The sequence below is a fragment of the Bos grunniens genome, chromosome 7 (genome assembly GCF_055505025.1).
Source record: "Bos grunniens cultivar Pamir isolate PY7600 chromosome 7, Bosgru_T2T1.0, whole genome shotgun sequence".
Classification (NCBI taxonomy): Eukaryota; Metazoa; Chordata; class Mammalia; order Artiodactyla; family Bovidae; genus Bos; species Bos grunniens.
Genome location: NC_141171.1, coordinates 80,955,338 through 80,978,048, shown reverse-complemented (window position 1 = coordinate 80,978,048; position 22,711 = coordinate 80,955,338). Strand labels below are relative to the sequence as shown.

Sequence of the window (22,711 nt, the reverse complement as noted above, 5' to 3'; positions counted from 1 at the left end):
AAAGCCAATGAAAGGATGATTTGAGCAAAGGACTAAACAACTCGAGAAAAGAGTTCTTCATTCTGAGATTAATAATTATTTCTACCAGAGGCCAAGCCTGCGACATGTCTATGATCATACAGCTGCACATTCTTCACCATGATTTCATGAAAACAAGGCAGATGACAAAGTTATCTTTGGGGATTTAGTCTCATAAATAGATTAGGTAGTAAAGCTCTAACATGCCAGTTATCAGAGTTGTAATTTCTAAATGCCAAAATCCCATGGAGGAGGGCATGGCATCCCACTCCAGTATTCTTGCCTGGAGAATCCCATGGACAGAGGAGCCTGGCAGGCTACAGTCCATAGGGTTGCAAAAAGTCAGACAGGACTGACTGAAGCAATTTAGCACATGTGCATGCAAAGCATTTATTATGAACACATAAAATTCATTAGCAGAACTTTCAAATAAAAATCAGTTCATACAATGGGTTTAAAAAATCAATTTTTAAAGATGATATTCAAAATCTATCAAGTTGGTGAGTGTATCCACGAATTGGCACCTAAAGCTAGGGTAACCATGAAATTTATTATTCAGAACAGGACAATTTTTGGGGGAGAGGGCTATGGCCTGTAGCTTGTGGGATCTTAGTTCCCCGACTAGGAATCGAATCTGGACCCTTGGCACTGAAAGGGTGGAGCCTGACCACTGGACCACCAGGGAACTCCCAGATGATTCAGTTTGAACTCACGGCATACTTTTTCTTACAAAATTCCTACTTCTTTCCACTGAACAGGCTAAGAAACAATGACCAACCCAAAAGCACTGACACCTCTAACGCCCAAACTGTGGCTGCCAGATGTCATTTATCACTCAACAGGGTTGGGACTCCTTTGAGAAATATTCTATTCCAGGTGTCTGCACAGAAAAGGTACAAGATGAGACTGGAAATCTTGTCATCTCAGAAAGTGAGGAGTCTCCCAAAGATGAACAGGTTTGGGTACAATAGGACACTTCTGAGTGAAAGAGGCTTTTAATAAGTGTACCAGGAAAACAGGTACAGACCAGGATGCCCCAGATTCACCCCGGGGAAACCAGAATGAATATCCCGCTTATGGCAATACCTCTATAGACATTAATACAGTAACAATAATCATCTATCCTAACTTCAGTGTTCCAAAGAGGAAGTGATGGTAACTACAAACTTAGAAACAACAGATCTAACCCAAGTTCTTTTTTCTCCCTACCCATGTTCTTGGTGTGCAACATCAAATGGCACTTTTATAATTACGTGGCACAGCAGTAATTAACATTGATCTTGGAACTTGGGAAAGTCAACATTAACTTGTACCCGCATTAGATTCAATCTCATTTTTCCTCTGGAATTCATGCAGTGAGCACTGTTTCACCAGCTGCATTACCACTACCACTAAGACAACAAGCTCCGTTTGGACAAACTGTGAGAAGAAATTTTTATTTTTTTGTTTTATAATTTAGGACACTTCTGTGCAGATCTGGAATCCATAGTGAAATAGTATCTTGATTATGAAGAGTCATTTCACTGCATTTCTAACATGACAAGGTTTGTTCTTTCCTATTTCAATAAATATTTGTTGGGGTTCTATAGTATGCCGTGCTTTGTCTAAATGATAGATTAAGCATAGCAGAGGGAGAGCACAGGATTTGTCAGTCCAATGAAAAATACCATTTAGTCACTCATAATCTATGAGACTCAGTTCAGTTCAGTCGCTCAGTCGTGTCCAACTCTTTGCGACATCATGAATTGCAGCACGCCAGGCCTCCCTGTCCATCACCAACTCCCGGAGTTCACCCAGACTCATGTCCATCGAGTCGGTGATGCCATCCAGCCATCTCATCCTCTGTCGTCCCCTTCTCCTCCTGCCCCCAATCCCTCCCAGCATCAGAGTCTTTTCCAATGAGTCAACTCTTCACATGAGGTGGCCAAAGCACTGGAGTTTCAGCTTTAGCATCATTCCTTCCAAAGAAATCCCAGGGCTGATCTCCTTCAGAATGGACTGGTTGGATCTCCTTGCAGTCCAGGGACTCTCAAGAGTTTCTCCAACACCACAGTTCAAAACCATCAATTCTTCAGCACTCAGCTTTCTTCACAATCCAACTCTCACATCCATACATGACTACTGGAAAAACCATAGCCTTGACTAGATGGACCTTATTGGCAAAGTAATGTCTCTGCTTTTCAATATGCTATCTAGGTTGGTCATAGCTTTTCTTCCAAGGAGTAAGCGTCTTTTAATTTCATGGTTGCAATCACCATCTGCAGTGATTTTGGAGCCCCCCAAATTAAGTCTGACACTGTTTTCACTGTTTCCCCATCTATTTCCCATGAAGTGATGGGACTGGATGCCATGATCTTAGTTTTCTGAATATTGAGTTTTAAGCCAACTTTTTCACTCTCCTCTTTCAATTTCATCAAGAAGCTTTTTAGTTCCTCTTCACTTTCTGCCATGAGGGTGGTGTCATCTGCATATCTGAGGTTATTGATATTTCTCCCGGCAATCTTCATTCCAGCTTGTGCTTCTTCCAGCCCAGCGTTTCTCATGATGTCCTCTGCATAGAAGTTAAATAAGCAGGGTGACAATATACATTCTCGATGTACTCCTTTTCCTATTTGGAACCAGTCTGTTGTTCCATGTCCAGTTCTAACTGTTGCTTCCTGACCTGCATATAGGTTTCTCAAGAGGCAGGTCAGGTGGTCTGGTATTCCCATCACTTTCAGAATTTTCCAGTTTATTGTGATCCACACAGTCAAAGGCTTTGGCATAGTCAATAAAGCAGAAATTGATGTTTTTCTGGAACTCTCTTGCTTTTTCCATGATCCAGCAGATGTTGGCAATTTGATCTCTGGTTCTTCTGCCTTTTCTAAAACCAGCTTGAACATCAGGAAGTTCACGGTTCACATACTGCTGAAGCCTGGCTTGGAGAATTTTGAGCATTACTTTACTAGCGTGTGAGATGAGTGCAATTGTGCGGTAGTTTGAGCATTCTTTGGCATTGCCTTTCTTTGGGATTGGAATGAAAACTGACCTTTTCCAGTCCTGTGGCCACTGCTGAGTTTTCCAAATTTGCTGGCATATTGAGTGCCGCACTTTCACAGCATCATCTTTCAGGACTTGGAATAGCTCAACTGGAATTCCATCACCTCCACTAGCTTTGTTCGTAGTGATGCTTTCTAAGGCCCACTTGACTTCACATTCCAGGATGTCTGGCTCTAGGTCAGTGATCACACCATCGTGATTATCTGGGTTGTAAAAGATCTTTTTTGTACAGTTCTTCTGTGTATTACTGCCACCTCTTTTTAATATCTTCTGCTTCTGTTAGGTCCATACCATTTCTGTCCTTTATTGAGCCCATCGTTGCATGAAATGTTCCCTGGGTATCTCTGATTTTCTTGAAGAGATCTCTAGTCTTTCCCATTCTGTTGTTTCCTCTATTTCTTTGCATTGATCACTGAGGAAGGCTTTCTTATCTCTTCTTGCTATTCTTTGGAACTCTGCATTCAGATGCCTGTATCTTTCCTTTTCTCCTTTGCTTTTCGCTTCTCTTCTTTTCACAGCTATTTGTAAGGCCTCCCCAGACAGCCATTTTGCTTTTTTGCATTTCTTTTCTATGGGGATGGTCTTGATCCCTGTCTCTTGTACAATGTCATGAATCTATGAGACTAGTGGTTCACAAATCAGACTGCACTTTAGACTGGGGAGAACTTTAAAAAAAAAAAAATCCTGTACCTTGCTACATAAAAATCTGCATATGAATGCTCACAACAAAATTCTTCATGATAGCTGAAAAATGGAAACAGTCTAAATGTGTATCAGCTGATGAACTGATAACAAAATGTGATATATACATATAACCGAATAGATTTTAGTAATAAAGATGAATGAAGTATTGCTCCATGCTACAACATGAACCTTGAAAACAGTAAGCCAAGTGAAAGAAGCTGTATACCAAGGACCACATAGTGTACAATTGCATTCATATGAAATGTCCAAAATACCAAACTGATAGAGACAGGAAGTAGATTAGTGACTGTCTAGGAGTAGGGATTTGGGGGAGGAATGGAGAGTAATTGCTAATGAGAATGGATTTTTGGGGGGTGATAAAAGTGGTCTAAAACTGACCATAATCATCAGAGAAAAGCAAATAAAACACAATGAGGTATCAGCTCACACCTGCTAGGATGATAACAAGCAGTAACAAGTGTTGATGAAAGTGCAGAGAAAAGGGAACCCTGAGAACGAAAAAGTTGGCTTTTCAGAAAACGAAGATCATGGCATCCGGTCCCATCACTTCATGGCCAATAGATGGGGAAACAGTGGCTGACTTTATTTTTCTGGGCTCCAAAATCACTGCAGATGGTGACTGCAGCCATGAAATTAAAAGATGCTTACTCCTTAGAAGGAAAGTTACGACCAACCTACACAGTATATTAAAAAGCAGAGACATTACTTTGTCAACAAAGGTCCATTTAGTCAAGTCTATGGTTTTTCCTGTGGTCATGTATGCATGTGAGAGTTAGACTATAAAGAAAGCTGAGCACAGAAGAATTGATGCTTTTGAACTGTGGTGTTGGAGAAGACTCTTGAGAGTCCCTTGGACTGCAAGGAGCTCCAACCAGTCCATCCTAAAGGAGATCAGTCCTGAATATTCATTGGAAGGACTGATGCTGAAGCTGAAACTTCAATACTTTGGCCACCTCATGCAAAGAGTTGACTCATTGGAAAAGACCCTGATGCTGGGAAAGATTGAAGGCAGGAGGAGAAGGAGACGACAGAGGATGAGATGGTTGGATGGCATCACCGACTCAATGGACATGGGTTTGGGTAGACTCTGGGAGTTGGTGATGGACAGGGAGGCCTGGTGTGCTGTGGTTCATGGGGTCGCAAAGAGTTGGACATGACTGAGCAACTGAACTGAACTATACCCTGTTGGTGGGACTATAAACTGGTACAGCCATTATGGACAACAGTATGGAGGGTGCTTAAGAAATAAAAACTAGAACTATCGTATGATCCTGCAGTCCCACTTCCAGGTATATAACTAAAGGAAATCAACTCAGGATCTCAAATACATTATATCTAATGTTACAACTGCAGCCCTCCTTAAATTTGATACCTGGATTATGTACCTAATCAATCATCTTTACTGCCAACCTCCACAACATGGGGACAACCATCATAACTAGGACTCTGACACAACTTTCCCTTCAACACCTCAGTGCCCTGGCTGGGAAGGAGTCTCACTTAGAAAGCGTGTTTGGCACACTTCTTTTAAACTTGGAGGCAGGCCTGTCCTCCCTCAAACTGACTAGCTGATATCCTGCTTTATGTTAGGGAATCTACCTTGCAACGTTCCGCATTGTCACTTGCCAGACTCTGGGGTCTGTCACTGCCTGGACATACTATTCCTGAAACCCTCACCTGCTTGAATGCTGACACTGACCTGGGCAAGCCAGAGATGGCCCGGAGTGTCCACCTGGACATGAGCAGTGACTGCTGGTCCCTGCAGCTCCCCAGCCATGGGTGTGACATTCCTGAATTCATCTCCTTTTTCTGCTGACCTGCCTATACAGCACTACCTCTGTTAACATAAAACATTGACAGTCTTACTGAGTATATTGAAACATTGTTTAAAAAGTGCTGCTATTTAAAATTTAAAGAGTAAATCCCAACTAACTCTATTTTGAGATATTTTTGAGAATTTCATTATATGTTAATGAAGCATATAATGCAAGGATGGAGGAATCAAACCACATCCTATTCTAACTCTATAAAGGGCTAGAGTGTAAGTGACTCAAAAGTGTAATGGTGATCTAGCGGCTAAGACTCCCTGCTCCCAATGCAAGGGTCTGGGTTTGAACTGGTTAGGGAATTCGATCCCACATGCCAAATACTAAGACCTGACACAAATAAATAAATAATTTTTTTTTTTTTTAAGTGTAGCAACCAACCACTATTCATCAACTTGGAGAGACTCAACTGACTGTCTTCATGGCTCACTGTTAAGGACACTGTTACGAAATAACCTAAAGAAGAAATTAGAAATATGACCATCAAATGTGTGGAAGGCATTTCACTGAGTAAGAATGAAAACTGAGTGGGAAGTAGGATAGAGAAGCTTTGTGCAAGAAACAAAAAGCATATGAGAAGCCAGGTTTCAAGTGCTATAGAAAGCTCAGGGACATAGATGATCATGTGTTACCCTAACCTTGCAGGGAGGGAGTGCTTTTATGAATCAACAAAGCTATAAGGCATTTGCTGTATCAGATAGTAGAAAGGTCCAAAGTGAGAAAGCTCAGTTCTGTGCACATGGAAAAAACAGCAACCTTGGTTCCATAACTAAACCCCAAATTCAATAGGAAAAAGATCATAAATTATACCAAGTATTCATCAATGTTTATTACTGAAATGAATGACAAATAATTTCATCCAACAATCTCCAAATTGCTTAAGACTATGACACTATTTAACTTCTCAAATTTCATGACCTTGTTATTTCTGCACTCTAGTTTCTAAACAGCCTGACAATTCTATTTCTTTTCAAAAATTCTTATGCTCACAGTGAATAAACTGGTGGTATCATAAAATTATTTCAGTTCGAATAAAAGGTATATTCCTGCCAGACATTTCACCCAGCTGCAAATTATCTGAACTGAAACAAATAAAATCATGCTTTACTTTTTATATCAGCCTCTAAAACTTCATGAACTATACAGTCTACTTCAGATTTTACTTAGAAGCTTTTTATTTGAATCTTACTGTCCATGAGGTTTTCTAATGACACGATAGGAATCTTAATATTCAAAAGTGTTTATACTTTTAAAAATCAGGATAGCAGGAACCTACACAAAAGGCCTCCCTGTTTCTGATAGGAATATGCCACAGTCAGGCTTTATGCTCACATCACACAAAGATGGGCTGTTACTGGAGAGTTGTTTTCACACAGTTGGTATTTTTAATTCTCTATTTTTTGGTTCCAAAACGTAGCCTTCATTTTCATCACAAAGAGACGTCTGTAATTTCTTCTTCGGTCCACTTTTGCAAGTCTTTTGCATCATTTACCGTCCATAGCTTGGTAAAACACTTCAGCTTTTTCCTGGACAGAAAATAAAATACCATTTCTTTTATAAATGGAATTGTTAGGGGCCAGTCCATCCCATCAAAACTATGAAAAGTCTGTGATATTAGAATAGCAGGCAAGCTGTATGGTTAGGAGGCTATGGTGGGGAGCATCAGCCTTTTGGTGAAAGAAGTTCTCAGGGCGGCTGCTTTAATCAAGAGACCAAGGTTGCTGATCAGCTCCAGGGAGGGGATGGCACAGCTTCCTCCCTCTTCTAACTCAGCTGGAGGCTGTGTGTGCTCACAGGATGAAAAGTGAAATTGACTTAATAAAATAACGCAGGCTATTGGAAAAGTAAAATGCCAACATAACACAGACCTACTTTTCTTTCTGCAAAAATGCAATCCAGTTAAATATTAACATCTTATGGGAAAACCTGAATGAACTTTTTGACCAACCCAATATTTAGGGTCTGCAGAGGGAATGTGAGTTCCAATCATGGCTCTACCGCCAACTAGCTGGGTGACCCTGGTTTCCCGGTCAGTCTCCTACCCTCATTTTTCCCAACTACAACACAGGATGACAACAGTATCTATTTCACAAGGTTATCATAAGGGTTACGTGAATTAATGCATGTAAAGCAATAAGAACAGTACCTGGCTACAGTGTCTAGGCTGCTGCAAAGGACTGACTACCTAAACTTGCTGGTATCCATAGCAAGCACTCAATAAATATTAGCTATTAACAAACTCATAAGGATGCACCAGATTCAGTTTGGGTTCTGTGACCAATGAAATCAATGGGATAACCACTTTTAGTGAAAAGGAAAAACAACAAATACAGTTTGTCCTGATAAATCATCAGATATCATGCCAATGCAGCCTTTTCCTACCATTCTGTCTTATTAAGCTAACTTTCTAGATTTTAAAATATTATATGCTAATTGGAAGAGCTAAAATATTTTTTCCCTTCTTATTTTTTAATTAATTTAATTGGAGAATAATTACTTTACAATATTGTGATGGTTTCAACTATATATCAACATGAATCAGCCCTATCCCTCTGGGTTGTCCCAGAGCACTAGCTTGGGTACTCTGCTTCATGCATCAAATTTGCACTTTGTCCTCCATTTTACATATGGTATGTACATGTTTCAATGGTGTTCTCTCAAATGATCTCTCCCTCGCCTTCTCCCACTCAGTCCAAAAGTCTGTTCTTTACATCTGTGTCTCCTTTGCTGCCCTGCATGTAGGATCCTTGGTACCATCTTTCTGAATTCCATATATATGCGTTAATATGCAGTAGTTGTCTTTCGGAGGAGTTAAAATACTTATAAATAACCTGTGAATTTTACTGCTCTTGCTTTATAGCCTACAAGAACTTTCATATCTTACTGCCATCTTGCATCTTTTATAGTAAAGTTTAATTCCAGTTTCTTTATGAAAAAAGAAAAATAAGAAGACAACAAGAGAGGATTAAAGTTGTCTGTGGATTTTGAGCAGAACTAAGGGCTAAGCTTACTTTTAAAATCTCATAGATGATCACTTTTCCCTCTAGAAAAATTTTATGTGAATCTATTTTGTAACAAGTAACTGGAAGTAGCCCGTCACTGATTGAATCATTTGTTTCTAATCTGGTGTTGTGGAAAGGATCCAGAAGAGAATGCCACCGGACGACAAAGTGCTGCAGTATTCCAGCACTTTGGACCTAGCCCACCACCGGTTACCATGGCAAGGTTAGGAGTGTGAGGCAGAAACACAGAGGAAGAAAGAAGAGGAGGAGAAGCTGCTTGCAGGACTGTCAGTATACAAGCTGGCAACTGTCTCTTTAACTAAAATATCAGGTGTTCATAGTTCAATATTTAAATTGGTAATAATTCCCAGAACTAAAAAATATTCCTACGGCATAATGGCCAGCCAGGATGTTCTATCTGACTTACAGCCTATTCGCTCCAGATCACATGGTCATGGACCAGAGCAACAATACCCTGCCGCAGGTCAATTAGACTCTTCAGGCAGAGCAGGGTGGGGTAGGAGGTGGGCGAGGAGTTTATGCTTTTTTAAAATATAATCTGATATTTGGGAAACAAAAGGCTGCAATTTATTATTTATTAATAGGGTATTTTCCTAGGAATATCTTCCTTCCAAAGTATGTTTCAGGTTTGTATGACGATCAGTTTATATACTGACTACATACTCACTGGATGTCCAGGGTAAAAGTGCATTCACATAAAGCATTCTAGGTGGTGGAGAAGTTTGTTTAGAATAAAAAATCTGTCACAAACAAATCCACAAAGTAAGTGACATGCACAGATACCGACTCTAATCACCTAGCTCTGTGATACTGATTTTACCAAAAAGTTCATTCAGGCATTTCTGTAAGATGTTACGTAAAAACCTAAAGAACTTTTTGGTTAACCCAGGACTATTATTTTCATTCACGTTCTGACAGAATTCTTCACTTCTGAATGCAACTGCTGCATATCTGAATGAGCATAAAAGAGTATAAAAGAAATACTGTAAATATTATTTATATATCGAGGTTTCCATTAGTAATATTCTTCATAAATGAATATTTTAAGCAACCAATGTGTTGGTATACACAAAGGAGTTAATTCTTTAGAAAAATGATCGGAAAACCAACTTAGCAACTTAACAGATAAAGATCTGACTAGAGAGGCCTAAATGAATTCACATGGGCTTTGGGAAGAACCATTTTCATTTTATCATAATTGAATGTTTCAGAATATTTGAAGAGGTGCTTGAAGGAAGATCTGATGTTCATTTACAGGACAATCCTCTTCCTGGGACAACTTGGAAGAGTTCATTATAAATCAAAAATGCAACACAATCATTCTGACCTTTTCATATTTACTAATCCTTCCAGCTCCTTGGACTTGCTAGCTGCTTTCTTTAAAATTTCTCCAGGAACATCTGCTAGTTTAGCCACATTGAGTCCATAACTCCTTGCTGCAATTCCTCTGGTTATTTGATAAAGAAATATGACAGAATCAGGGACCTGGTCTTCTTCACCTAAAAAAATAAAGTTAAAAGAAAGAGAGAGATAAAGAAAACCACACTTGAAAATTGAAAGAAATTAGATTAAAGACAAAATAGAAATCTGTATAACTTTATTCAATTAAAATTTGTAATCTGAAAAAGAAATCCATTATTCCTAATCGCCTGTTACCTTCTTTACATATCTAGAAAAAGGGTAAATACTGTTTTGAAAATGCTTTTGCATTTAGGACTATCTTTTAGCTTAGTTAAAATGCTTTTTAACAATTATTCATTGTAAGTTAAGAAATATTTAGTTGTATGCTGCTTGCTGAAAATTTTCAAATGAATTTCTATACCCAAAAGAGAATGATTCTGATACATGGTACAATATAATTTCTCCTTTAAAAACAGTTTTTTTTTTTAAGTGTTTTCCAGTGAAAGAATGTATTCACCAGTCTTGTATGTAATATAATCTGTAAAGTAACATATATAAGGGATGTTTCCAAGAGTGCAAGAAACAAAGCCACAAAAACAGATAAGGAAATAATACATGTTGCATAGTTTAAATATCAAGACTGAGAAATTCTGGCTTATTAAATATCCTAGTTAAAAAAGAGTTATGCATATTAAAGTTGATACTGTTCACATGTGTGCATGCTAAATTGCTTCAGTTATATCCAACTCTGTGCAGCCCTATGGACTGTAGCCCACAGGCTCCTCTGTCCTTGGGATTCTCCAGGCAGGAATACTGGAGTGGGTTGCCATGCCTTCCTCCAGGGATCGAACCCCTGGTCTCTTGCATTGGCAAGAGGGTTCTTTACCACTAGTGCCACCTGGAAAGCCCGTGGATGCTGTTTGGTACCATCCAAATCCCATTCGGACTGCCCCAACTATCAGAGCAACCCTCAGCTGTGTGCTCTCTTTGGGAACTTCCGCAGCTGAAGAAAGCTGTTTCGCCCAAGGTCACCTCCCATCGTGGGCAGCCTGCATCCAGTGGACTGGCTGCTACAGGGGTTGATAGGCAGCTTCGAAGGTGGCCACCAAAGATCCCCTGCCTCCTGGTGTCCATGTCCTTGAGTCATTCTCCCTCTCTGACTGTGAGCTGAACCAAGGGACTTGCTTCTAATGAATAGAATACGACAAAGATTATGGTACGTCACTTCTGAGATTAGATTGCAGGAGACTGTGGCCTGTCTCGGGCACTCTCACTTTCTTCCCTGTTTGCTCTAAAGGGAGCCAGTGGCCATACTGTGGGCTGCCCTATGGAGAGGTCCACATGGGAAGAAACCGATGTCTCTGGTCAACAAGTTAGTGAGGGTCTGGAGGCCAACCAACAGCTGTGTGAATGATCTTGGAAGTGGATATTCTGAGGTATGCCAACAGCATGTGAGAGGGCTGGGAAGTGGGCTGTCCCAGTCAGGCCTTGAAGTGACTGCTACCTGGCCAATATTTGGATGAAGCCTGTGAGAGAGACTGTGAGGTGTTCAGCTTGGGTTCGTGACTGACAGGAATTATGAGGTAATAAACAGTTGCTGTGCTAAGCTGCTATGTTTTACGGGAAATTTGTTATGGAACAATAAGATAATAAAAGGCATAAAAGTCTGGCTTTCTCGCCTCAAGCTGAGGTGACTCTGAAGGACCAACCCCTGACCGGGCTCTCTGCAGGGTTGGCTGAAGTCTTACAACTGTAATGCAGCCCAGAACTGCCTAGTCCTGCTCGGGTGTTGATGGTGAAAGCATTCCTCAATAAAACTCGGACACTTGAATTTCAGAATCTGTTTCTTAGGGCACCAGTCTACCACCTAATACATATGCTTGAAGCTAAAACTTTTAAAGAATTGGGATATCATGAAGTACAGTGTTCACTGGAAGGACTGATGTTGAAGCTGAAACTCCAATACTTTGGCCACCTGATGCGAAGGGCTGACTCATTGGAAAAGACTCTGATGCTGGGAAAGATTGAGGGCAGGAGGAGAAGGGGACAACAGAGGATGAGATGGTTGGATGGCATCACCAACTCAATGGACATGAGTTTGAGTAAACTCCAGGAGTTGGTGATGGACAGGGAGGCCTGGCGTGCTGCAGTCCATGGGGTCACAAAGAGTCGGACACGACTGAGCAACTGAACTGAACTGAAGTACAGTAATACAAAGACAATGCTGCAAAGGTATTCAGAACAAAATGTGCCACTTTGGCATGCAGACTCTCTTGAGTTGAAGATAGTGAAGGTCCAAAAGGCTCAGGAAGACCTATCTCCCCCTTCAATGGCCTAAAAGAATTTAGATGGGCAGAGGGGTGCTGGCTCGGAGACAATTACCAGAGAGAACTTTTATCAGAATGACCTATGCATATGGCAAGACAAACAACCTAATTACCAAATATCTGTTTTTCCCATTTTCCCGTCAATTACCCTCCTCCTCTTTGAAGCTCCTTCTCCTATCCCATTCCTTAGCTCTGGATGGTAGAGAAGCCTCAACTGCCTCACTGGCCCTCATATTCTTCTGGGGCCCCTGTAGGTACATAATTAAATTTGCTTTTCTCCAGTTAATCTGCTTTATGTTAATTTGGTTATCAGATCACCCAAAGAACCAAGAACAAATTCTTCCTCCCCAACAGCTGCATACAGTTTAATCTTTGATAAATCTAAAGCAATTCAGGATTATGCAGCTTTTATTATAAACTTCAACATAATTGCACTCTACTGCAAAAATGGCCAAGATGACCAGATTCACGGTGACTTCTGAGACCCTGGTATACTTATTATAAGTTTATCAGGAGCTTTTCTCATAACATTATTTCATTTGATAAATATGTAAGCTTTACTCTTATCAGCTACAAGCTAAAAAGCCCAAAGACTGAACACAACAGAGAAAAAAGGATAATGGAAATGTCTTTAATCTCCTCTAAGAATTCAGCAACAGACAAATAATATCTTTCTAAGGGTAGGTGCTAGAGGTGGGAGGTGAAAAGAATGCTGACACTCTCAGAATACATAGACTAAAACTCACATTGCAAAGCACTAAGAATATCCTTTACCTCCAAAGAAAACTAAAGGAACACAAAGAACAGGTGACGAAGTGGGTGGGAAAAGACTAGGAAGGAAGCATGCAGAAACCAGTGCCTGCCAACCTGGATAGTTTTTTGTTACCCTTCAATTGCTCACAAGACCCAAAGCGAAATGAACAGCAGTGGGGTATCAAAAAAGTTAGCTCTCTTCATTTTTAAGACAAACACAGATTTTATCACTTCAACTAGGCTAGTCCTAACTGATGTTTTCACCTCCAGCCTCACCTCTATAATCCAGAATTGAAAATGACCTTTCTAAAAATGAGATTAATTCATCTGTCAGTCCATCTGTCCATTCATTATCCATCCATTCATTCATCCATCCATCCATCCTTTACTGAAAGCCTGCTGAATTCCACAAACTCCCCTCATTTAAACATTGCTTTGCTGACAGCTTTTTTCTTTTTTTGCTTTATATACATATAATATGTATAATATGTAGTATATATAATATAGCTAGCTAAAGATGCTTCTTAAATACAGCTATAAAATATAGCTAAATTATATCTGTTGCCCCAAAAGACTCATTAACACATCTCAGGACAAACAACTGCTGAATTTGTCATCATATGTAGTCTCTACTTTAGTAATGATTATGGTAGTTCTTGGTGGCACTAGCGGTAAAGAACCTGCCTGCCAATGCAAGAGACATAAGAGACGTAGGTTTGACCCCCGATGGGAAGATCCCCTGGAGAAGGAAATGGCAACCCACTCCAGTGTTCTTGCCCGGAGAATCCCATGGACAGAGGAGCCTGGCGGGCTACAGTCCATGGGGTCACAAAGAGTTGGACATGACTGAAGTGACTTTAGCACACAGCATGGATGGTAGTTCTTAGAGCAGCATCAAGGTAAATAATGTGACCACTCTTCCATAATCACCTGAAGGAGCTGTATTAAGTTAGGTTCTACCTTAAGACTATCTTTCACCACTCTTCCATGGGAAGGAGAGGTAAGAAGTGGGAGGAGGAACAGAGAAAGAGAGGACAGGGAGTGCATATGTGTGTGTCTGTGTGTAAGATGGAAATGTGGAGGCAGAAAGAGCCAGGTCAGAGAGCAGATGGTAAAAACAACTCATGTCTTTACAGCCTCAAATAAAAGCTCATCATGAGGACTCTCCTTATAAGCTATGATCATTTCTTGTATGTGTGTGTGTGTGTGTGTGTGTGTGTGTGTGTTAGTCGCTCAGTCGTGTCCGACTCTTTGCGACCCCATGGACTGTAGCCCACCAGACTCCTTTGTCCGTGGAATTCTCCAAGCAAGAATACTGGAGTGGGTTGCCATTTCCTTCTCCAATGATCATTTCTTAAACAGATATTATTGAAAAACTTATCCGACACTGCTTAGAGTCAGTGAAAGCAATCATTCAAGTTTCTCCTTGTTACAGGGAAATTTAGCACAACTGTCTTAAAGCAAAACTTCTCTAGGCAGTTATTAAACAGATGTGTGCTGATCAAATAGTTTCTGCAGTCACTTTCGGGAGAGATCCCTAAAATTTATTAGACACGGATGAGATTTAGGTGACTTGTCCAAGGTCTGGAAGACACTACAACGCAGGTCTGTCACTGCTGGTCCACTGATTTATCCCACCCCAAGGGAAAGAGATAAGCACAGAGTCTTGGCACCCTAAAGGCCTTTGGGGGATTTACTGATGACCAATAGCCTCGAATTTAGACAGAAGAGGGATTAGGTCAGAGGCAAAGGATGAAGCCTAGATACAGCCAGGGTTAATACTGGATGTGAGCAGGCAATGGAGCAATGCTTCAAGTTTTTGAGAGAAAATAATTCTCAACCTAAAATTCTAGCCCTAGCTAAATTATAAATCCAGTGTGAAGGTATAATGGAGACATTTTCATTCATGCAGAGTCTTAAAAATTTTATCTCCTTTAATTAATATTATTAGCAGCTTCTCCAAAATCTATTACAGTTCTAAGAAAACACTTATTTATAAAGGGATTAATTCCCTGAGAAAGACTGGACTGGTTGAAGCACAAGCTGGAATCAATATTGTTGGGAGAAATATCAATAACCTCAGATATGCAGGTGACACCAAACTTACAGCAGAAAATGAAGAAGAACTAAAGAACCTCTTGATGAAAGTGAAAGAGAAGAGTGAAAAATTTGGCTTAAAACTCAACATTCAGAAAACTAAGATCATGGCATGTGGTCCCATCACTTCATGGCAAATAGATGGGGAAACAGTGGAACAGTAGCAGACCTTATTTCTCTGGGCTCCAAATCACTAAAGATGGTGATTGTAGCCATGAAATTAAAAGACGCTTGCTCCTGGGAAGAAAAGTTATGACCAATCTAGACAGCATATTAAAAAGCAGAGACATTAACAGCAAAGGTCCATTTAATCAAAGCTTTGGTTTTTCCAGTAGTCATGTATGGATGTGAGAGTTGGACTATAAAGAAAACTGAGCACCAAAGAATTGATGCTTTTGAACTGTGGTGTTGGAGAAGACTCTTGAGAGTCCCTTGGACTGCAAGGAGATCTAACCAGTCCATCCTAAAAGAAATCAGTCCTGAATATTCATTGGAAGGACTGATGGTGAAGCTGAAACTCCAATACTTTGGCCAGGTGATATGAAGAGCTGCCTCACTGGAAAAGACCTTGATGCTGGGAAAGATTGAAGGCGGGAGGAGAAGGGGACGACAGAGGATGAGATGGCTGGATGGCATCACCAAATCGATAGACATGAGTTTGAATAAACTCTGGGAGTTGGTGACGGACAAGGAGGCCTGGCGTGCTGCAGTCCATGGGATCGCAAAGGGTCAGACACGACTGAGCGATTGAACTGAACTAATTCCCTGACCATTTAACCCAGGGGATAGTGTCCTTATGTCTACTTCCAAATGTTGATTCAAATTAGTCTAGGCTATTCAAAGTTATCCTTGTCATTCTCATTTCTAGAAAGTGGTTTAAGAATAAGCATGTGCACTGATTCATTTTGCTGTACAACAAAAACTAACACAACATTGTAAAAGCAACTACTGTTGTTGTTTAGTCACTAAGTCCTTGTGTCCAACTTTTTTGTGAGCCCATGGACTGTAGCCCACCAGGCTCCTCTGCCCATGGGATTTCCCATGGACAGAGGATTTCCCACGTCCATGGGATTTCTCCAGGCAAGAATACTGGAGTAGGTTGCCATTTCCTCCTGTAGGAGATCTTCCAGACCCAGGGATGGAACCTGCATCTCCTGCATTTCCTGCATTGCAGGTGGATTCTTTATCACTGAGCCACCATATTCCAATAAAAATTAATTAAAAAAAAAAAAAAAGAATGAGCATGTGAATCAATTCTGAAAATAAGACAGGACACTGATGAGATCCTAGTCGGCATCTAAGAAAAGTTCTCCTGCTCCTAAGAAAGACTCACAGGAAATGCTGGTCCTTTTTCTTCCTTCGGACATTATCAGTTCTGGATGTGATGCACAAAAGAACTGCAGCCATCTTGCTACTAGTGTGATGATGAAATTAGCAGAGCAGGAAGGCAAAGCCTGGAGAATTGCAAAGAAGAGAAGCTGAAGCCCACCCTTCCTGAGGTTCCCATAATACAAGATTGTATTTATCCTCATTGTCTGAGCCAGAGTGAGTCCAAGCATTCTGTTACTTGCAAGTAAACAAACAGAAGACAGGTTAAGAGACATCCCAGAATGACACCAAGGCAGGTCTCGGGACAACAGCTGAGGTCTAGGGAGAAACCAGTTCAGATGAGCAGGAGGACATAGGACTCCAGGAGGAATGACTGCAGTAAGGAAACCTGTAATCAACAGGTGCAATCATGTGAAAACTGTCTAGAGAGGCGTTTTACAGTTACTAGAGGATAGAATCAACAAGAGACTCAAAACAATGAAATGAAAGAATAAAAACAATTAATTATGACCTTGGAGAAAAAAGGTGTAAAAGAAAGAAAACATACTTGTCTCCTTATGTGCCTCAGGAGTAAGCAATACCTAATGGCAGTAACAGTGAAACAATGAATTCGAATGAAATAGGAAAAATGTGAAACCATTACACTAGGAGGAAAGAGGAAGGGAGGACTGAAGACCCTCATTTAACACAAGCAGTCAGTAATACTGTCAGGCTGGTGAACCAAGAGATAGGAAAATAAGCACAGTATTTAGACCCAGGGAAGAAACGGACGGATGAAAGAACCAAAAACAGCTGCCTTGGGACTGGAGGGAGGAGGGGCCGTGTAGGAAAAGCATGGAAGAGGGGACCACTGCTGTTAGCACCTGTCTTTAGCATCATTTAGTTTTTCTAAAATTCTGTTCATGAATAAAAATTTAAATCAATAAAATAAAAAGTCAAAACACTTAAAATATAAGGGTCTGGGTTAGCAGTTAGTTCACATCAAACGCTTACCACTGACTCTCCCTCCCCTGTTGGTGAAATCTGTTTTGTTTATCCCATGGAGTTTTGGCTTATGAGCTCCTCTGGTCACTTTGGATGCAGATGAATAGATGTGAAACTGTTTCCATGAGAGAATTTATGGTGTGTTTTTCAAGATCGCATGGTGGCGAAAGGCAAGGATTGCCTAACATTGTATTTATCTCAGGTCCACTGCTTTGTTTTATTTGGGCCAGTTGCTTGATTTCTTTTTCAGGTCCATCCTTACTTATTACTTTTCCAAAATAAAATCTGGACTATGAAGTATCTTGGATAATGGATTTTCCATTGTAGCACACCAACTGTGTAAACCATCACTGGCCCACAGGCTGGTGGCTTAAAAAAATTACTACTGAGCATGGGGAAAAATGCTAAAATCTACTACATTACTAACAGCACTTGAATTTTTTTATTGGCTAATGACATTCTTTTTTCATGAAATGTTTCATTTCTGTGACATGAGTAGTAAGTGGAAGGCTAAGAAAAAAATATTGTAACTCTCACATAGCAGTTCTAACAGAGATGAAAAGAACCTGCAGGCAGAAGACATGGATTCTAGGTTCAACTCAGCTCCCACCCAGGTGCCTGACATGGGGGATCCAATTTACCTGAGATTCACTTTCCTTGTCAAATTCAGATAAAACATATGTCCAGTATAGAATACTAGAGACATCACTTTGCCGACAAAGGTCCGTATAGTCATAGCTATGATTTTTCCAGCAGTTACTCATGGATGAGAGAGTTGGACTATAAAGAAGACTGAGTGCCGAAGAATTGATGCTTTCAAACTATGGTGCTGCAAAAGACTCTTGAGAGTCCCTTGGACTGCAACGAGATCAAACTAGTCAATCCTAAAGGAAACCAACCCTGAATACTCATTGGAAGGACTGATACTGAAGCTGAAGCTCCAATACTTTGGCCACATGATGTGAAGAGCCCACTCACTAGAAAAGACCCTGATGCTGAGAAAGATTGAGGACAAGAGGAGAAGGGGGCAAAAGAGGGTGAGATGGTTGGATGGCATCATCGACTCAATGGACACAAGTTTGAACAAACTCCAGGAGATGGTGAAGGACAGGGAAGCCTTGTGTGCTGCAGTTCATGGGGTCATAAAGAGTCAGACACAACTGAGCGACTGAACAGCAAGTATAGAATATTGCTCTTAGTAAGTAATTCATGTTAAATCATACTTTGGGAAATATATTGAGTATTTTTCAAAGATGACTAATATAGTTGACTGTTAAGGCATCTTTCCTAAGATGGACCTAGGAGTAAAATCTAAATGTTCCCCCCTCATCCCACCTTCTTCTTAAAGAAAAATGAGATAAAGAGGGCTAGAGAAGGACTCAGAGATGGCGAGGAGAAATGCAAACTCTGTTTGACCCAAAGCTTAGAGAAAATGATGTTGGACAAATGTCAATTACAATCGACATTCATAGTTTTATTATTAATAAGCAGTAAGTTCATACTCCTATGAACTTTGGGTTATTCGTCACAAAAGCCAACAGAATGATAGTTGTACTTACGGCAAGAACAATTCATACCTGCATCCTGTTTGCTTTCATCCTCGTTAACCAAAAATCCCATGTGATAATTCCCCACCTGCTGTGAGTAACTTTTTTCCAGTTCACAAACTGGTGGATAATGGGTAACAAACAGGGTTAAGGATTTCACCTAAAGCAGTGAGACATAATGAAAGTTATTTTATTTTTAAATTTAAAATTTTCTCCAACTTTATTTTGAAAAATTTCAAACCTTCATAAAAGCTGCAAGAAAAGTACAATGAACATTCATATATTCTTTATCTAGACAGCCATTTGTTAGTATTTTGCTGTATTTCCCCTTTCTTCCTTCCTCCCTCCTCTACACACACTCACATGAACACACATAGTTTTTTTCCTGAACCACTTAAGAACTGCAGACATCATGAAACTTTATCCTTAAATACTTAAGATTCTATCTTCTGAGAATAAAAACATTCTCCTCCATAACCAAAATAAAGTTATTATGCTCAAGAAATTTAACATTGATACATCACTATTTGGGCTTCCCGGGTGGCTCAAAGGGTAAAGAATCTGCCTGTAATGTAGGAGACCCAGGTTCAATCCCTGTGTTGGAAAGATCCCCTGGAGAAGGAAATGGCAACCCACTCCAATGTTCTTGCCTGAAGAATTCCATGGACAGAGGAGCCTGGTGGGCTACAGTCCACGGGGTGGCAAACAATCAGACACAACTAAAGCGACTAACACTTTCACTGACACTGTTTATTAACTATGTAGTCTATGAATTTCTCTTACTGTCCCAATAATGTTCTTTAGAAATTTTTTTTTTTAATATATTTATTTATTTGGCTATGCGGGGTCTTAGTTGCGGCATGTGGAATCTAGTTCCCGAACCATGGATTGAACCCAGGCCCCCTGTATTGGAAGTCTCAGCCACTGGATCACCAGGGAAGTCCCTAGAAACCTCTTTATATTTAAAAAAAAAATCAAGACTCATGTAGTACATCTGGTCATGTCTATTTAGTACCCATTAATTTAGAAGACTTCTCCAGACTTCTCTTTTTTTTGATTTTTATGTCTTTAAAATTTTTGAAGTATCCAAGATAGTTGTTTTGCATAATCTCTCTCAGTTTGGATTCACCTGATTGTTTTCTCCTGATTAAATTCAGATCAAAATTTAATGCCAGGAATATTACATATACATGTAGGTGACATAATCTTTCCAATATATCACATCAAAAGGCACACGGTGTCAATCTGATCTATTATTGGGGATGCTAAATCTGATTATCTGGTTTAAGTGCGTGCCCATTCTTCACTGTACTGACACCTTTCTTCTTCTTAATTAATTAATAAATAACTTGTGGGGTTACACTTTGAAACTGTGTGACTATCATTTTCTCCAACAATCTTACCATCTATTGATCATCACTGCCAGAATCGGTCATTATCGTCAGAGTTGATAAACGTCAATTTAAAAAACAGCATTCTCTATTTATTAGCTGGCATTTTGTAATGTAGAGCTTTCCCTTCTTCCCACCCTACCCCCACCATTTTAAAATTTACTTTTGTGTTGTCACTATCAGTACGGACTTGTGAGTTACTTAATTAGCATTGTTTCAAAGCACACATTCTATGTATTCTAGAAATCCTTGTCTTAGGGGAAGTTAACATCAAATCTTGGTCTAAAAATTAGCAGAAAAGAGTAATCGAATTAAAGAACTCGTTTTGATTCATCTGCCATCCGCCTTATTAAAAGTCAGAACATATGTCTTCTGTCTAAAAACAAGTACAAATAAACTTATTAAGGCAGGGTTTCTTTGACAAGTTGCTCTTAAAATCTGCCCTGAAGCATCTTAGGACCAGCTGGCTCCCTGGAGCCCCTTCCCTTAGCTGAAAGGCATTTCTAGCTGGAAGATCTAAGGGTTTGGGTTACACCACTGTCCTCATCAAGGCCACACTCAGCTTAATGCAGCAACACAGAGCCTTCCCAATTCCTCCTCTCTTCCCCATTCTAGTGATCAATAGACATCATGAAAAATAAAGATTTTCAACCATAAAAAGGTTAGAACTCTTGTTCCTGAAGAATCCTCTTCAATGACTTTCCTCCAAGATAAATTTTACCTAAGACTTTCTTCACCAACATTTATAATATCCAAAAACTGCTATAGAAGCAATGAAAACAGAAGTGACAAATTCACTTCTGTCATAATTTGTTCCTGAAGATTCTTAAATAACTCTCTGGAATTTTGACAAACTGCTTCTGGCAGACAGACTCTAATGTGGCCCTAGCGATCTTCACTCCTCGTTGTTCATGCTCTGGAGGACCCTCTTCCCACACTGAAGAGCGCTGGCCCTGTGTACTCAACAACATGATGGCAAAATCAAATGCTCTGTTGCTTCTAACCTTGGCCTCTTGGAATGCCTCCCTCTGGGGGAAGCCAGACGCCCCTCTGTAAGGATGCTCAAGCAGCCCATGGAGAGGCCCACGAGGTAAGGAACTGAGGGCCCTGGCCAATCGCCTCACCAGCTTGCCAGCCATGTGACTGAGCCACACTGTAAGAGGATCCTCCAGCCCTGGCCGACAACCAGACTGCAACCTCAGCAGAGGCCCTGAGCCAAAACCACCCAGCCAAGCTGCTCCCAGTTTCCTCACCTCCAGACACTCCAAGAGATCATGAATGATTATTGTTGTTTTAAGCCACTAAGTTTAGGGGTAATGTGTTATGTGGCCATAGTAACTGATAGACTTCTACAGAGTAGATACAATTAAATTCAAAGTTGACAAGTTCAGCTCTGTCATAATTTGCTCCTGAAGGCTCAAAAAAAAGGAGTATCTTAAATAATTTTTTATTAAGTGAAAAATTCTTTAAATTCTATAGCACATTACAATTTTCAAAAGTTTCACACACATGATTTATAATCCCGTAACATCCCTTTTTCCTCCTAACCTTATAATGCCTCTCCCCGTTCCCTCTCCCACTGGTAACCAACAGTTTGTTCTCTATATCTGCGAGTCTGCTTCTCTTTTGTTATATTCACTAGTGTGCTGTATTTTTTGACTCTACATAAAAAGTGATATCCTACGGTATTTGTCCTTCTCTGACCTATTTCCCTTAGCATAACGCCTATCTACGATGCTTAACATGGCAAAATTTCATTTTTTACAGCTAAGTAGTATTCTTAACTGAATGTTAAAAAAATGTGTTTTGGAGGTAGATATAGGACTTTATTGAATCCATGATATATAGTTCCTATAATGATTAAAGAAAAGTTCCTGAGCTATACCTTTTTGCAAATACAGAATTTCTTTTTTTAAAGAAAATATTTGTCTTAACAAAATATATCATCATTAACTATGTAATGGGGAGAGTTTGATGAAAGTGACAGGGATAGAAAGTTTTACACAAGTAAAATTGTACATTGAGATGCTTAGGAACAAACTCTGAAAAAAAAAAGGACACACACTGAAGGAGGGGGGTTACTAAAACAGAGACTCAAGAAGATCAGCTCAAAGGCCTTATATGGAGATCTTTTAGGATACTGCTGAGAAAAAGTATTTCACAAGGCAAAAATGGTACTATCTTTTATTTGGTTCCTTTCTCAAGAATTGGGTTGAAGGTAGATGGTCTCTGATCTTAATTTAGTTTGTCAAGGATAGTAAGATACAGTTT

At 40.0% G+C, this 22,711-nt stretch overlaps 1 protein-coding gene across 7 annotated transcripts in view; it reads right to left on the bottom strand.

Annotated features, from left to right (window-relative positions):
* Positions 1-6,392: 6,392 nt before the first annotated feature.
* Positions 6,393-22,711, bottom strand: part of MSH3 (mutS homolog 3) — a 183,182-nt gene continuing 166,863 nt past the window's right edge. For all 7 annotated transcript variants that reach the window (XR_015168006.1, XR_015168007.1, XR_015168008.1 and 4 more), the window contains 3 exons: positions 19,080-19,209; positions 9,939-10,110; positions 6,393-7,114 (listed from right to left, as the gene is read on the bottom strand). Coding sequence is in view for 4 of the 7 variants with exons in the window: in XM_086412793.1 (XP_086268919.1) it covers positions 7,018-7,114; positions 9,939-10,110; positions 19,080-19,209 (399 nt within the window). In the remaining 3 variants the exon portion in view is untranslated. The remainder of the gene's footprint in view (positions 7,115-9,938; positions 10,111-19,079; positions 19,210-22,711) is intronic.